The sequence below is a fragment of the Euprymna scolopes genome, chromosome 31 (assembly GCF_053919585.1).
Source record: "Euprymna scolopes isolate OS-2025 chromosome 31, ASM5391958v1, whole genome shotgun sequence".
Taxonomy (NCBI): Eukaryota; Metazoa; Mollusca; class Cephalopoda; order Sepiida; family Sepiolidae; genus Euprymna; species Euprymna scolopes.
Window position 1 is genome coordinate 65,792,111 of NC_136512.1, and position 18,689 is coordinate 65,810,799.

Below are 18,689 nucleotides of genomic sequence, written 5' to 3' on the forward strand. Positions count from 1 at the left end.
AAAATATGTGGTTGTTTTTTATTTTTATTAAGTTCATATTGTTTACGTTTTTTTAATTTTTTTTTTCAAGAAAAGTTGAAGTTGAAAGATTTTTTCTTTTTTTTTTTTTTTTTTACAAAAGAAGAATGACCTTGTTAGACAACTTTAGAATTTTTAAAAGTTGAATTTCTTTTTCAAGAAAAGTTGATTTTTTTTAGTGTAACAATGATTTTCTATAGCTGTTTCTTTGTGAGGGAGGAACCTTTTAGAGAACAGGATATTTCTTTAGGCATATTTTCGGTCGACTGTAGGGCGACCGTCGATGACGAGGAGGGAGGATATAGGCTATAGAAAATGGAAGGAAGTCCTCTAACCGGGTAACTTTCTGTGATGTGATTTACAATGGAGACACACGGATTGTTTCTAAATTTTTGTCTCCACACAAATTCAATTAGAGATGTATCGGGAAGCTCGCGGATGGTTCCGCATTCTTTCTTGTTGCGTTGTTTGGCCTCCTTCCACACCCTCTCAAAGTTGTGGCTTTTTGTCACAGGGTCTATAACATTCAGACTTCGGTTAACCTTCAGATGGTAGAACCTTTCTCATCCAACTTTGTTGTATGCCTTCCAACAGTCGGATACGACAGTGATCCCCAGCAGAATATATATTTTATCATGGGAAGAAGGGTTTGGGCGTTGCGATTTAGTACTGTCACTCAGAAACCCATATATCCCATGTTCGACGAGTCTCCCGATGTTATGCTTTCTTCTTTTAAACAGAAACTCGTCAATTTACACCGTGTACCCATGTGTGTCCGATCTGCTAGGGATTCCCAAAGAAATAATCCAGACAAATATATCTAATAAAGTTCCTCCAGTTGGTAACAGTATGCATAGACCCAATTCCACATTCTTCCTGAAGATTTTTTTTTGTGGTTGCCATGTCGTGTGCCTAAAAATAAGTAATTTTCAAAAATTTTTGAGATTTCCTATTTAGACCTCGAAAAAAAAATGTTCTAGTATGCACGAAATTCCAGTGTTTGCATTGAGCATGAGTGCACCTCCAAACCATCTCTCACACACGCCCTTTCCTTAAGCAAACACTTCCATCTACATGTTTGCACCTCATTTCGGAGGCAAGCAGATTTCTCTCTTGGCAATAAATTACCGTTTGCCCAGGAGTCTGTATCATTTTCTCCACTGTACATAGATTCATCTTAGAGTCTGTCGTGTCTGCTATTTTCGTGCGTAAATATAAAATAAGTTTCTCTTCTTCCAATTTATTAAAAGTCGTCTGCTTCCATTTCTAAAGGCGTTTTTTCATTGGCTGATAAACTTGATCAAGGCGTGGCAAACCACGGCGGTTTATGTTAGCTACCGATCGAGCCGGGGTCAAGTCTTACGGAAATCCGGGTCAGTATATGCAGTAGTACCGTTGGTTTTACTAAAATTTAAATAAAAAACGAATTGTTTTTTTTTTCTGATTTAGTTAATGTATAGAAAAAAAAATCAATAGTAACCAGTAATATATTTATTTGAATAAATATATTACATTAAGAAACAAAAGAAAACGCAAATGGCTGTGAATGTTACTGTAATTTAAAATCGATGACTAGAAAGCCAGCTAAAGGGAGAAGTGGGTGGATGGAAGGCTGAAATGACGCTTTAATTGTTTCCACGCTGTAACTGAACTCCGCAACAGCTGCATGAATACAACATTTGCATTTCTGTTTCGTATTTTCTGGTTTGTTGACGTGTTTAAAAGTTGTTCCGGCACTTCTACTTGCGGATATGCAAAAAGACAAGGTAAGTTGAAACTTGCATGTTTTCTTTTTTTGTTTACTTTGCGGTTCTGGGGATAACAATTCTCAGTAATTATTAGGGTTATGACAACAGCGCATTCTTTTCCTTGTTTTGATTCTCAGGTATATATCCATTGATATCTTATATGTTTTTATATACTGATGTGGTTCTCGGTTGATTAAATGATCTTCCAAATAACATCCTTACATCATTCGTAGACATTTTTGCTGACGACACTACCATCTATGGTAGCACATCTAAGACCGTAAACGACCAAGTTCTCTCTGATTCTCTCTCCTCTGATCTTGATCATGTTGTACAATGGGGAAAGGAGTGGCTGGTTACTTTTAATGCATCTAAAACCAAGCTTTTATCTTTACATCATCAACGTTCTGATCCCCATCTGGCATCAATTAAAATGAATGGCTCTTGTCTTGGGGAGGCCTCAAGTTTTGACAGGCTTCTGGGCTTGACCATTACTCCTGATCTTAAATGGAATACGTACATCAAATCTGTTGCCAATGCCGCTGGAAAAATGGTCGGATCCTTCTATCGATCCAGTAGATATCTCACTGCTGATGTAATTCTCTATCTATATAAGAGCCAGATACGTCCAAGGATGGAATACTGTTGCCACATATGGGCAGGAGCTGCTAGAAAAGACTTGTCCTGCCTTGATAGGGTTCAAAATAGACTTCGTGGTCCGGTGGGAGATGTCCTTTTCACTTCGCTGCAACCTCTATCTCACAGAAGAGATGTTGCGAGTTTGTCTCTGCTTTATCGTTATTTTCATGGAAAGTGTTCGACTGAGCTTCAATATATGGTCCCCCTCGCCAAACTTTCACAAGAAACACTCGTCTAGCTGAAAACACTATCAATAATTCCCCCCACTCTTTATCTGTGCCTAAACCTAAACATAGCTTCCATGATCAAAGCTTCTTTCTTAGAACTGCACGCCTTTTTCCTGCTTTCCAGCCGTCTATAATATGGTTGTCTTCAAGTCCAACGTGAACAAGTTTCTGATGAGCCGTTCCACTTAAGTTTACAAATTTACCGAACTTCCATTACTATCGATTACTATATTGTCCTTTTGACTACTGTACACTCTTTAACTCTTATCCTTGAGTGGCCTATCGGCCTTGATAAGTAGTGACGCCTATGTAAAAATAAAACCCCAAAAAACTGTGTCTAACTGTGTCGGATATATACTCGAGAGTCAAAAACAATGAAAAGAATATGCTGTTGTCCTAGCTCTAGTAATTACACAGACACGAAAGAAGTAAATAGACTCCCTTATCCGTTTTATTTGGATTCTTCAGACTACTGTTCTCATCTTAAGTGTTATTTTCACCACACAGTGGTTAGTGTATTTGTAAAAATCAGTTGTAAAAGTTACATTCTTATGGAGGTTGAAGGTCCAATCCTTAGTACAGGCAACACTCAAAATACAATCGCGAATTATTGAAAACTTCTACCCAGTCATGGCTGACAGAACGAGAGAATGTTACGCCCGCGGGTCAAATACTGTTTCGTTCGTAATTCCGTGCAGATTCTCGAGTTCAGCAGAAAGATTCCCGAGTTCGACAAGATACACCTGAAAAAGTTTACATCAACCGAAACATTGTGAAAATAATGCTCAAGACGAGAATAGTAGTCAGAAGAATCCAAATAATACGAATAATAAATCGTCATCTAAAAAAAAAGATTCCTTGATTATTGTTGTGTCGTGGAACAACAGTGAAAATAAGAACCATCAAGTCGAGGTTCGGTTAAGGAACATGTGTATTAACAATAATGTACAAAGATAGGAAAGCGTGCATATCTGCTGGGCACTCGGCTAGCAGTTGAAGTGCAGTCGCAACCCTCTCACCGGTGTTGGAATTACTAGCGCTATTTATATATAGGTGTAAATTCCTCTGTTTAAGGAAGGCCGGTATAACAATTATCATAAACTAGAAGAAGAGTGTCACTTGGAACTGAATGCTAACTAGAATTTTATTCTTGCGGACAATTCTAATATTACATTTTGGGAGTCTTAAACCTATTATTGCTTTTAGATGAACAATATCATCATTTATCGATATAGGTATCCACTTTTCTGAATTTTTGAGATGAAGATTAGTTATTCGTATTATTTGGATTCATCGGACCAGTGTTCTCATCTTGAGTGTGATTTTCACAACATTTCGGTCGATGTATCCTCCGACTTTCTTCAGGTGTAGCTTGTCGCGCTCGGGAATATTTCTGTCGAACTCGGGAAGGACCCGTGGCGCAGTGGTTAGAGTACTTGGAAAAATCAATTGTAACAAGTTATATTCTTCTGAAGGCTGAAGGTTCAATCCTCAGTGTAGGCGACCGAAAAAATACAATTGCGAATGACTTAGCATCTCTATCCAGTCACGGCTGACGGAACAAGAGCACGCTACCTCCATAAGCAAATAAAGGATTCCGCTCGAAATTCCGCCCAAATTCCCGAGTTCGACAAAAACATTCCTGAGTGCGACAAGCTACACCTGAAGAAGGTCGGAGGTTACATCGACCGAAACGTTGTGAAAATCGCACTCAAGATGAGAACAGTAGTCCGATGCATCCAAGTAATACGAATAGATATCTACTTATTACTACATTACTAGCAGGGATGCCCGACGTTACCCGGGATTGAATTAGGAGCAACAAATGTTTCACTCTCCCATACTTTTATTGTCATTGAAATCAGTGAAATTTCCCATTTTTTTTTTTCAATCAAATCCATTGTTTGTTTGCTCTAGGCGGGAACTACATTGCACTGTAAAGAACCTATTGTTGATTTTATAAAATTATTTTACATAATAACTTGAATTAAAGTTTAAAATGCAAAAGTCAAGTATCATCGTTCAATTATGCTCTAAATAGAAACAGTCATTTCGAATGAGCCTCTGTCTTGTCAAAGAACATAGCGTTGATTTTATAAAATTATGTTCACATACAGTTTCAATTAAAGTTTAAAATACAAAAGTCACCTTTCATAATTCAATTGTACTCTAAACAGAAACATTTATTTTGAACGCGCTCCTGTCCTATCAAAGAACCTACTGTTGATTTTATACGCTGGACCTTTTTGTTTGTGCGGTGATGAAACTTCTCGAATGCAATTGTGATGTTAAGCTGTATAAAGTGTTAACTTTGATCAAAACCGGACTTCCTTCTTTAATCGGATTTTTTTTTTATTATCAATTTTCGATACTCATCGGGGACATTCTGATACAAAACCATATCTACGAACACTCCCAAACACATCAAGTACATTTGTATGTAATTAAAAAAAATACCCCCCCCCAAAAAAAAACCCGGGCCAACCATTTCGGAATCTATAGGGAACGAATTTACACACACACACACACACACACACAAAGAAAGTAGAGATAATTATTTATTGATTTACTAAACTTTATGTCTAGAATCCTTATTCTTATCTTGATCCAAATCTTTTACATTGTTTGATTCTAGAAAATGTCTAAAATCAAAGGCTTAAGATTAAGAGGTTTTAACATGTTTTAACATATATGGTGGGGTATCATCCTCGACTAATACGATGTAAATTAGTCGTGAAGGGTTAAAATTCATGGAATCTTGCTGGGTATCTAATGACTAGGGTTATGGCAAGAGAATATTCTTATCATTATTTTGACTCTTGAGTATGTATCCGACACGGTTAGATACAATAATTAATCAATCGAGAACCACATAACTCTATATAAAAACATATAATATATTAACTGATATATATTCGAGAGTCAAAATAATAAAAAGAATATTCTCTTGTCATAGGCCTACTAATGACTATGGGTCGAATTCAGTGCAAATTTGATGTATATTATTTTTCAAACAGGAGGCTGTGTTCATATTATGCCATTCTTAATCCGCTTTAATACATTCTAAAGAAACTGAAATTCCAGTTTCTCCCATTCTTTTTGAGTTTTCGATTTCTACGATTATTGGTATTATGTTGACTTTCTTCATGTTTTATATCCCTTCCAGTTTCCTGACAAGTTTCTTGTATTTGATTTGTTTTTTTTTTTAAATTCTATCATATGAGCCAAATGCGAACAACAATTGTGAAAATGAGAGACCAGCTCCTAATCTAAGTGTAATACTGTCGTCAATATAATTTATCGTTCGCCGTTTACAAAATGGCCGCCGATAGTATATATACGCTGATAGCCGTAGATTTTTTAAAACCAAAAAACAGCTTGTTAAATCAACAAAGTTTTATTTACATTACAGTGGTAGAAGAACAAGATAGATCGATAGATAGATAGAGAGAGAGAGAGAGAGAGAGAGAGAGAAAGAAAGAGAGAGAGAGAGAGAGAGAGAGATTGTGAATGAGTAAGTGAGTTCGGGTCAATATGTGGGTGGTGTGTGGTTGTCGGTGAAGCGACAGCAAAGGTGTCACCTTCTTCCTCCCTCTCTTTTCTGTCTCCAATTGCCTTTGTTTATGTCTTACATTGAGATCACTCACATTCCTTGATCGGAATCTGATTATTCTCTTATTATGACATTCAATTTGAAATATCTGTTGTTCTATTGCTCTGCATTTTTAGCAATTCCAATCCAGTTAAAATATACGCTCCCATTGTTTCATGATATCAACTGTCAAATCGAAATTTAGAGTTGACGTCATCGCCAACAATCCAATTTTCATCTGGTTTTACCCGGTCGCATATTTATAATATAATAATAAACAATTGTTTTGATTAAACTATATTTATAATATAATTATAACAATTGTTTTGATTAAAATATATTTATAATACAATAATAAAAATTGTTTTGATTAAAATATATTTATAATATATTTATAATAATTATTTCGATTAAAATATATTTATAATATATTTATAATAATTGCTTTGATTAAAATATATTTATAATATCATTATAACAATTATTTCGATTAAAATATATTTATAATATATTTATAATAATTATTTTGATTACAATGTATACATAATATAATTATAACAATTGTTCTGATTAAAAAATGTTTATAATATAATTATAATAATTGTTTTGAATAAAATATTAAATATTTACCGTTTATTTTCTACTTTAAAATGTATTTATCGTTCGTTTTCATTATTTTAAAACTACTTTTGTTCGTTTTCATTTCAAACATTATCGCTCGACTTTAATTGGTTTGTTTAATTATTGTTCGTTTATTCGCTTAAATTCATAATTCAGTTTTTATAGCATTTGCTTGTCTCCTTTTTTTTTACACAGTGATCACCACTTATCAAGGGCCGGAAGCCACTCAGGGATAAGGGTTATTGCAAGTACATTACGTTAGTGTGGAGATTTGATGGAGTGTTTACTTAAGGGGGCGGTTCATTAGGAATTTGTTAACATTAGACTTGAAGACATCCAAGTTGTAGTCCGGAGGGAAGCAGGCAGACGGAACAGAGTTCCACAGGCGTGCAGTTCTAAGAAAGAAGCTTTGTTCATGGAATCCGCGTTTTGATTTAGGCACAGATATAGAGTGGGGGAAATTTTTCACAGTGGATTCAGCTACTAAACGGGTGTTTTTCGTGAAAGATTGGCGAGGGGGGGGCAGGGATTGGAGTTCAGACGAGCACCTGCCATGAAAATAACGATAAAACAAGGATAGGCTCGCAACGTCTCTTCTGTGGGAGAGGGGTTGCAGGGTAGAGAAAAGGGCATCCCCCAGTAAGCCACGAAGTCTATTTTGTACTCTGTCAAGGCATGATAGGCTGTTTTTGGCAGCTCCTGCCCAGATATGGCAGCAGTATTCCATCCTTGGACGTACTCTGCTTTTATATAGATAGAGAATTGCATCAGTAGTGAGATATCTTCTGGAGCGGTAGAAGGATCCCACCATCTTTCCAGCGACCTTGGCAACAGACTTGATGTACGTGTTCCATTTCAGATCAGGAGTAAAGGTCAAACCCAGAAGCTTGTCAAAACACGGGGCCTCACTCAGACGAGAGCCATCCATCACAAATTATTCAAATATACGAAGTTTTACATGCACAATTCTTAAAAAAAAAATTTTTTTTTGCTGACTAATTATTCAGTTTTAATAGAAATCGAATCCTGTTCTTTTTTCTATGCTTAAAAGTCATTTTTACGTAAATAATAAACGGATTATGGCTTCAACAACGGTAAAACAACGAAATAATTAGTTACTATTAACACAACCTTTTCTTTTGAATTAATTTAAAAAAAAATATCCAATAAGTTCAGTTTCAGTATAAATCATACTCCTTATTTTTCTCTGAATTTTGTAAAAGTTTTCTAATGCTTTTTGTAAAACGAAAACCCTCATTCATTCTTGACAGTTTGATTGTTCGACAGATCTTGCTTGCTTGTATCTTGTGCATGACCTAATTTTTTCAGTCTGCTTTACATTGGCCGTTATTTAGCTCGACTCGACTATGAGAATTGATAGAAACGGACATGACGTCACATGGCACAAATAGAGAACGAATGAGAGAAATCATCCGTTCGTTGGAAGCCCTAGAAGTGCGAATATGTTAACATTTTCGATGAGGTATGATTCTTGTTGAATCGCCCTCTTAACTAACCACTCCCCACCATTACCAATCGAATGGCCCTTGGTTTTCGATAAATGGTGACTTTTTAATAAAAATAAAAAGTTAGCGATTATCGATCTCTCCACCTCTTCCCAAACACCTTACCAGCGATTTGTAAACGGGCAAGCAGGATAAACTTTTATCATCTAACAGGATCGATATCTAAAGCTGCTTTTATTTTTCTGTGAAAAGTTTCTAGTGGAAATTTTTATTTATGTTTTAGCTTTTTTTTTTTTTTTTTTTTTTTTTTTTCTGAATGCCCGGTTGGAAATTTACGTGCGAAGGTGTTTACTTTTTTCAAGCTGGTATTATTTAAAATTGATATTTAAAGCTAATTTGATTTAACTATGAAAAGTTTCTGGTAGAAAGTGTTATAGGTTTTTTTTTCTTAGTGTCCGTTTAGAAATGTGTGTTACTTTTTCTTTCCCTTTTTTAATTTAATTTCAGCGTCCAGTTTGAAACATGCTTCATTTTTTATTTGTATTTCCGTAAAAACTGTGTTTGCGCTTTTGAAAGAGAAACTAATTGTGTTTGCGATTTTAGAATTCCAACTATAAAAACAATTGTTTTTTTTTACGTCCAAGAAAATAGACAGCCCTCAGAATGTTCAAATGTGGGTAGTGTTTTTCAGTTTAAAATGAGCGGTTTTCTTACTTGTTGACTGGACAGGATCCCATTCGAAAAAATTAAAGAATGTTTTTTTTCTTTTCGCAATTGGGTGTCCACTGATTGGTCAAGGAGAATCGTGGCCAATCGAACAGGGCCTTTTATTTATTATTATTTTTTTTTTTTTAGAATAGGAGGGGTAGAATAATTCAATGGGAGAAAACGAAATAAACCCCTTTTTTTTTATAGATTGCCCGAAAAATACAATTGCGAATTACTTAGGACTAATCTTGGCCAATCGAACAGGCCTTTATTTTTATTTATTTTTTTTTTTTTAGAATAGGAGGGGTAGAATTATTTTATGGGAGATAATTGTATTATCTGTTTCATTGTCATGATCTCATACTTCCAGGCATTATCTTTTCCTTTTATAGAGAATACTTAATGCGACATGTTTTGTTGGTATTGATTCTTTTGCCATTGGTTATCATCGTCATTGTTAGTTGTTGCCATCATAGTGTTGTTGTTGCTGATTGTCGTCTATTCTTTTTTCCCATCCCGTCATCTTTTTTCATCCAATCTTTTTCTTTTGTTTTGATGTTTTTTAATTTAAAATTTGTAAGTTTAAAAAACCAGTATAGCGCAAAGGTTTAAAAAAATTTTTTTTTTTTTTAAATAATCATTTATTTTTTGTATTATTTGGATTGTTTTGACTATTGTTCTCATCTTGGTTGTTTTTTCCGCAACGTTTCGGCCGATGTAACCTCCGATCGTCTTCAGGTGCATTCACACTGGATGTTATTGGTGAATGGTGAAAAAATAATGCCAAGTCTATTCTTTAAAATAAATCGAGTCTATTCCGGGTTTTATTTATTTATTTATTATATATGATGTTTATATACTTTTAGATATTTTAGCCTTGATAATTACTTTTGTATTAGTTATGTTTAGTTCTTTTTGATTGTTGTCTATTCCTTTTCTATCCGCCATCTTTTTTATTTTGTTTTATTAAGTGATGTTTTTAAATTGATTTTTTTTAAATAACCATTTATTTATTTATTCAAAATCAACTAAGTTTCGACGATATAACATCATTATCAGGAATAGAATCAGTTTGCGTTTTTTCTTTTTCTTTTACTTTGTCCTTCCTCGTGGCATGTCGTCACTAGAGAAGTATGCGCGTTCTTCTTCAATGGCGATATTCTCAAATGTTCGAATCAGGAGGAACGCGTGGCAAGCGAGAAATGAATTAGTGACTGTTTTTTTTCCCGCAATGTAAGCGTTGTATAAATTTGAATTGAAATGTGTAAGTTTAAGAATCCAATACAACACAGAATTTAAAAACATGGTGAACCAACACCAGTCATGAAGATGAGGAAAACATTGGTGGGTTGTTTTTGTTTTACGGCATATCAACCCTTTTTAGGTTATTTAATGCCAAATTCAGTGATTTAAGACAAATTTTTAATAGAATATGTTTTTCCAAGTCAGTTTCTATTTAATCCATAGTTGGAACTCTAACAGGTACTACCACTCCGGGTCAGAGTGGACCTGGGAACAATGGCAATTAAAGGGTGGCTCCACACTCCCCAAAGCCCGCAAGCTGGGGCCTCACCATCGGATATAGTTTAAGGTCATATGCAGGACCATTCCGCAAAAAGAATGAATGCACAAAGTATTATGATTTTTTTAGACTGTGTTCTAATCAAGACGATCGCGTGAATTAGAGATTTTCTCTTCGGCACAAACGTTGCGTGAATCTGAATTGAAGTTTAAGAAACCAATATAACGCAGAAGTAAAAAAAAAAAATACATATTTATTCAAAAGTTTAAAATCAACTTAGTTTCGACGATATGCGTCAGCATCTGGCAAAGAAACAGGTTATGTCTTTTCTTTTTCCTTTTCCTTCTCCGTAGCATTATACTAAAAACATTTTACATAATAAATGCTTCTTATTTATTGGATAATACGTGTCTTATTTTCAGTATAATTACGTTTATTGATTAGTTTACGATACAATTATTCTATGCCCAACTTTTTTTTTTCGCAAAGACCAAATTTCCTTTGTTTGTCCTTCGACAATTAAAAAAAATCTGTTTTACTAGAAGCGAGTCTTAACATGCGATTCGTCGCGTCCTAAATAAAGACGAAACATATAAAGTATCTTGTACGTTCGGGAGGGGGAGGCGGAAATGCCAACCATTGGTCTCAGTTCCTTAATATTTATAGTTTGAGAGCAACTACAGCCATTCCATTGTGTCATATTCCATAAATCGCCTTGGAATTATATATATATATATATATATATATATATATATATATATATATATATATATATATATATATATATATGAGCAAACAGTTAATAAAACACTTTGAAAAAGAGTTAAAAACATATTTTAAAACATGTTTTTTTAACATGTTTTATTAACTGTTTGCTCTTATTATAAGGTCTATCTTCTATTTGGTTTTATCGAGCTTTTACATCTGACTGAGATAAATTTATAAATATTAATTCTTTAATATTTATAATATACTTTAGTTTTACCATCTTGGATCATTTTGGTAAATTTAATTGTAATTTTTATTTTACATATATATATCATTGAGCCCCTGAAGGGGCATAGGACATTTACAACTTTGTAGATGGTTTAGTAGCGAGGAGTTCTTTTTTTTTTTTAGGGGGGGGGGTGAGGGTGCTGTCCCGACGCCCAACCTTAATGAAGGTACATACAGCACCTAGCCTTCCCAAATGGTCACTATTTGGTATTGGCCAGGCTCAACGTTGCTTAACTTCGGTGAACTGGCGTGTGTCAACGCGATTGTGCCGTACATGGGACAATTAATCGGAATCAGGAATGGGGAAAATTGGAAAGTTTCGGGTATCGGAATCGGTATCTGAACTGGAAAGTTTTGTGCATCTTTTCTGATACCAAAAACGATTCTTTTAATTATCTTTCTTTTTTTTAATTAGATTTTGTTTAAAACAAAACCCTCCTCTGCTGGTAGTAATAATAAAATAATAAATATTTATTGATTTTAAACTATGAGTAAAATTATTAGGAGGGAAATGTTGTGCATTTCTCTCCTAATAATTACTTAAATAAACACAAGGCCAAACGACATTGCTTTTAACAAAACAATAATAAAGGGTTTATTTAAAAAAGGCGAGATTGTATCTCAAACTGGATAGAAAGAAAGAAAGTATAAATGTCTGTTTGAAGGTGTCGTCTGCCATCAGACTGCAGTCGTCAACAAGTAGCAGTGAGAGGGGTGAGTAAGAAAGGTCTGTATAGGTCGCTTGCTGGCGTCTCCCTGGCGATCGCAGCTGAGATCTCAAAGGGCTAAAAATAGTCCTTTAGGGGACAGCTTAAATCAAGGCACCCTGTCAACCGATTGGTCAGTGTGGCCGAATCACTTTAGCACCGGGCATTGATCCGCTTATAGTAAATAGTTTGTTAACTGCAACAAAACAACCACTAAGACTAAAATCAAAGGATCAATCCACACACGTGTATTTTTACTTTTTTTCTCTTTCCCTCTTTCTTCCGTCTCTTCTTTTCTTTTATTGCTTGTCCTTCTTTAACGAACCTTTTTATTTCTTAGTGATCCCTATTTTCTTTTTAGTATCACTTAACTACACAATAATCTTCTGACTTTATTCTTATATTATCTCCTCCCCATTCACGTATTTAAAAAAAAAAAAACACTTTCCTCCTAGTTATATTTTTATATTTTTATATTTTATATTTTATATTTTAAAGTTTTTATTCTTGCATTTCATAACCCTAACCCTAACCCTAACCCTAACCCTAACCTCCCTAAATATTTCTTAATATACACTTCCTTCATTTCCAATGCAAATGTTATTACGCCAATTTTTATGTATATTTTACATTTTGTACAATTCCGGTCCTTCTCCTCTTTTGAAGAAAAGCATTTAGCTTCGAAATGCCGTGGCCTAAAATGTTTTTCTCTCTTACCTTTTCCTAATTTATCTGATGATATGATAGTTTTATATACACTTTATTCTCTATCTTTTATTATATATATATATATATATATATATATATATATATATACACACACACACACACACACACTTCTGAATTAGGGTGAATACAATTATATCTATTTGATAATATTTTTTCCTCTGAAGAGATGGTAGGTTGATTTTCCATGTCTAACTGACTTTAGCGAATAGAGTGAATATCATTATATCTATTTGCTAATATTTTCTTCTCTGAAAAGATGGTAGGCATCGACACCCTATAGGATAAGGAAATAAAATTTCTAAAGTACTCTTTGTCTTACTTGGAAAAATAAAAAAATCCTTGATTTAAATAAAGTTTTTTTTTTTAAATTTCATTGAATCACTATAATTTGATTATATATATATATATATATATATATATATATATATATATATATACATACTTTTTTGACGAGACACATTCAGCTTCAAAATGCCATAGCCTAAAGATGTCTCTCCCTTATTCCTCTTTCTGTAACCCGAATTAATTTCATAATGCAATACATTCCTATGTCACTTTACGCGTTTTCACTTTAACTTATTCTCTCTCTCTCTCTCTCATATATATATATATATATATATATATATATATATATATATATATGTGTATATATATATATTGCAATAGAAAAATGCGAGCACGAAAAGTAATATGATTAAGCTTAAACATGGAAAAGTAAAAGACTACTTGTTAAAACTGGAAAAGAAAAGGACAAGATATTCTCGTAAAAAATATAATAAATTTATAACTTAAACTATTGCAGCATTAAGAATTGATTATATAATGTTATAAATTGAACTTAATGCTGCAATATTTTAAGTTATAAACGTATTATATTTTTTACTAGAATAGCTTGTCCTTTTTTCCAGTTTTAACAATTAGTTCTTTACTTTTCCATATTTAAGTTTAACCATATTACTTGTCATACTCACATTTTTCTATTATAATCCATGATTTTTCCAGGCTTCCAGTAAATTCGCTTGTTCTTTGTTTAACTTCAGTCTTATTTTTTGCCCCCCTGGACAAAACATACACATATGTAATAACAATGTACGACACTCGTCTGCTTTCAATAAAATCCACCAATTATCTCCCTTTGATTTTTTTCATTCTCTCAGTTTTACTTGTTACGTCTCTTTTCGCGAGAGTGGTGAATTAGTAGCAACAGTAATCACTGAAGAGACGTGGTTTCTATCGAAACCAACCATAAAAAACGTCGCTCACCTCCTTAGATATTTTTTACGATTTTGAACATCATAACTTTTTTCTTTTTTTTTTAACGAAAATTGAAATTTTTTTTCACAATATATCTGAGAAGATGATCTATAAACATAAATAATTATTTGAAATTTGGTCGAAAAGTGAGTGAGCGGTGAAGCTTTAAAGTAGTTCTAAATGACTATAACTGCCACTTAACCATATATTCATACACGGTAGTGTTTGAATAATATATATATATATATATATATATATATATATATATATATATATATATATATATATTATTTTACATTTTTTTTATTGGGGAAGTGGAATTATCCACTGGAGAGCCATGTACTTAACAGCTGTCCTGTTTTTAAATCTCCGAAACAGCTACATAGTAAGCAGCTGATGATCCCGTTTTCTATTTACAAAATTTTTGTTGAGGTTTTCTCTTTTCATCCTTATGTAGTTAAATTCTGTTTTAGAATTGAAGACTTTTGCGAAATCGGCCTATGCAAGTGCTAAGTCTATTTAACAATTTTAGTAAAGGCTTTTTTTCTTCATCCTTATATAAATGAATTCTCTTGTCATTATAAACGTTTTAGAAGTCGGTTTATGTAGGTGCTAAGTCTGCGATAGGTTAAAGTTAAATTAATTATTATTATTTTTAAAAAAATTTTTCCTTCCGGGAATTTAAACTGCATTCTTTATTTTTATTTTTGCATTTTCTTTTTTATTCAAAGCTTCTTTAGACTAATATATATATTATGATAAACGTATATGCATATCAATATAAAATAAATACTTATTTACAATGAAAATATCATTACTTATTTTAATAGATAAATGTAAACGCAAAAAATATGTCGGATAAAGAAGGTGCCCAAGGAAAACAGCCAAAGATCCGGGAAAATGAAATCAACACTCCAACACAGGTAAGATTCACTAACATTCTCTGCCTTTTTCAACCTACACTCCATTACGTAACACTCATAATAACGAGGCGTATTGTACGTTTTTCCATCAGTCTGTCCGACCACACCGAACAATACGCAACAGTTACCAGCGAATGGGGCAAATAAAACGAGAAATGGTGGCAGGAGGGGAACAGAGAAAGAGTATGTGTTGCAGGGGTCGATGTATGAGCATTTAGACACAAAATACAGCAACGTGAAAAGACGGGGGGGGGGAGAGAGAGAGAAAGAGAGCCCCGTTGGGTCAGCCATTGAAATCGGGTTAGACTTTTAAATCCAGAAAATTTTCAGAACCGGATTAATTTAAAAAGAAAAACCTCCAATACAAAATTAGTCTCTTTCTGCTCATTATATTTTTCAAAATTTTACAACAATGATTTAGTCACCTATGATTGGAATGTACGCCCAAATTGTGAACGTTTTTGTTACATTATTTTGAAATACCTAACATTTATCCAGGAATTTTTCTTCTAACAAAAATAAAGATATTCGTTCCCGAATACAAAGTTGGAACAGGACTTGATTTAAGGTTCTAGAAAGTAATAGAAGAACGTAAAAGAATAGTAAATTGAAAACGCGATGACAGCAGAATTGAAGAAATAGACAATAGTTTGTGTTCGACCTAAAATATAATAGCAGAATATAAAATTTATTTTCGAAACTGAATTCGTAATTGGGCTGCAGTTGTTTTTCTTTTGAAAGTTTTTGTGATAAAAGATTGCTTTTTTTTTCTTTGTGGAAATATAGGACACTAACAGGCCGCCCGGCATTGCCCAGCCATAAAATACGCTTAAATATGATATTTTGATTAATGCAGATTTCGTATTTATTATATTTTATTAGACCTATACATAGTAATGATTTAAAAAGTTAAAAAAATATTATGTCAATATTACGCAAGTATAAATCATATAGAATATCTGCATGAATATAAATACACGTAATAGTTAACTACAGAGGATCATCCAATAAGAAAACTGAAAAAAAAAAAAAAAAACCCAAAACACTAATAGGGAACTACATAAAATGAATGTTTAAAACAATACGCAATAGATCTTTTGCAGATGAATACTCTTCCACACATCCGTATATATTGTGCTACTCAGGGCTACGCATTCCATAATATAAGAAAGTTGTATTTTCTTTTTAAATAAATAGATTAAAGGGTTTTTGATATGAATATTAGCAAATATATATATATATATATATATATATATATGATTACTTTTTTTTTTTTTGAAAAAGAAATCCATCAGAGTGCTCGATTAAAAGGAAAATCCGAAAAATAAGAGCGTATTTGTATTTTGCGTACAGAAAGTTGTTAGATGAGACAAGTCATTGGTACCGTCGGTCTCAAGCCCGATAATTAGGACCGTTTTAGATATCCATATCAAACTCTCTTCAGCCAATACTCATCTATTTTATAACCGGAAGTGAAATATATATATACCTCATGAGTTCACGTTTAACTCTCGTTTTGTGACCCCCCCCCGTTTATTTATCGGATGATGATGATGATTTCATTAACTTTAAAATTTAAATTATTTTAATTTTAAAATCTAATTTCGATTGAAATTTTTTTTTTATAATTTTTTTTATATATATAAAACGATTTTAATTTGAACTCAATTTAATTTAAATCTATTTTTTTATATATAAAAATTCAAACTTAAAATTTATATCAATATCGATTAAAAACGTAAAATTTCATTTAATTATATCGAATTACGTTTAAAAATTTTGAAATACATTTAAAAATTTATTTAAAAACTTCTTTAAAAATTTTAACTCTTTCAAGGTTTGAGGGAGTGAGTATTTATCTAGCCTAAGGGATTTTCCTAGTATATTAACACTATTATATTTTTCCTATAGTTTTAAAATTTAAACAGATTGTAAATTACATTTATAAAGTATGATTTCTAAAAATTTATGTAATACAATAATTGAAAATCTATAATACAATTACGATTAAAATTCAATTTTTCCGACTAAAAACAATTTTAGCATTTACAAGTTTACTAAAGTTTTTTTTATACATAATCAAAAATTTAAGTTTTTTTTATATACATAATCAAAAATCTAAGTTTTTTTTTATCTAATAATCAAAATCTAAGTTTTGTCTTTTTCTCTGACCCAGTTTATTAGGAGTGCTTTCCTTCTATGTATACAATTTTTCAAAGATTCACTCCTCACATTTAAACATCTTATTTCTGAGTCATGAATTGCCCGGAGGATGTAGTATTTTTCTGCATTACAGAGCGAGCATTGACTTAATTCCGGGGCGTATGCTGGTTTGTGCTCGATTTTTCTCCATTTTATGAAAAAAGGTGTATTCTTTTCTTTAAGCTCCCACACCCGGGTAGCTAATGCTGAATTTATCCTTGTTTTAGCTCTAAAGGTGTTCATATGCGCATAGTATCTTTGTTTAAATGGGCCTTGTGTCATGCCTATATATTTTCCGGTATGTTTGTAGATTGGTCCGTTATTTTGGCCTCATAAACAAGGGATTCAGCTTTACAATTGCCCTCCAATGGGCAACTATTTTTGGTCCTACAAGAGCAGCCTGCGTTATCTATCCTTTTTGGTTCCTTAGATATGATCGACTTAATTGATGGAGCTGTTGAGTAACTAACTTTCACAGTGTTTCTATTAAAAATGCAGTTTGTGTATTTCTGGAAAATGCTTATCTCAAAGTCTAAGAAAAAAATGTCCTACTCTAGTTTTAGTGTTCAATGAGAACGGAGGTAGGAATCAAATTATCTTCCGTCTCCTATTTCGTTTTTTATTTTCTTTTTTTATCCTGAGTCTGTTGAAATTTTAGGTTTTCCCTAAATCCACTTTTATGTAGTGCTTCGTTATAATATGGTGCTGCTTGCTCGAACACTTCAGCGTTCGAAGAAAGTCGTGATATTCTTTTGCTAATATTTGCTACCATATTTTTAAACACTGTGGGTGGGTGGCATGAACCCTTATTTATGTACATGAGCTTTTCATTTAGTTTGTGGAAGGGTTTATGTATTTTTTCTCGAGATCTAGAGTTGCATCTAAAAAATCTACTCTATCTAAATTTGTCTTTATGGTTATTTTAAAGCCTTGCTCCTTGAAAAATTCAGCTAGCTCTTTTCTAAGCATGTCTAGTGCACATTCATTGCAGTCACGAGATAGACAAAGTCCTTCATCCTTATATAACCCCAAAAAGTGGCCTGGGAATTTATTTTTCATATTATCTAGTAGGAAAAATCCAACCAGGTCGCAAATGTACGCACTGTCATAAGACACCCATCGCGACATCAAAGGAGTATTCGGGATTTTATTTTTTTGACCCATGTTTTATCATCAAAAAATAAAAGGGTCTGCCTTGCTTGCATAATGGTTTTCTTATCCAGCTCGCTTATCTTTTTATTTTTTGATGCGAAGATCAATGATTTTTCTAGAATTTCCTTAGTAATTGAGGGGTAAAAGTTGACGATATCCAGTTGTGTGAATTTACATTTGTGTGG

At 32.9% G+C, this 18,689-nt stretch overlaps 1 protein-coding gene across 1 annotated transcript in view; it reads left to right on the forward strand.

The window, feature by feature from the left end:
* The first annotated feature begins 1,632 nt into the window (after nt 1–1,632).
* LOC145255771 (protein unc-93 homolog A-like) overlaps nt 1,633–18,689 on the forward strand; it is a 207,625-nt gene continuing 190,568 nt past the window's right edge. The window contains exons 1-2 of the mRNA XM_080114433.1: nt 1,633–1,784; nt 15,058–15,150. Of these exons, the coding sequence (XP_079970559.1) occupies nt 1,770–1,784; nt 15,058–15,150 (108 nt within the window). The 5' untranslated portion in view covers nt 1,633–1,769. The remainder of the gene's footprint in view (nt 1,785–15,057; nt 15,151–18,689) is intronic.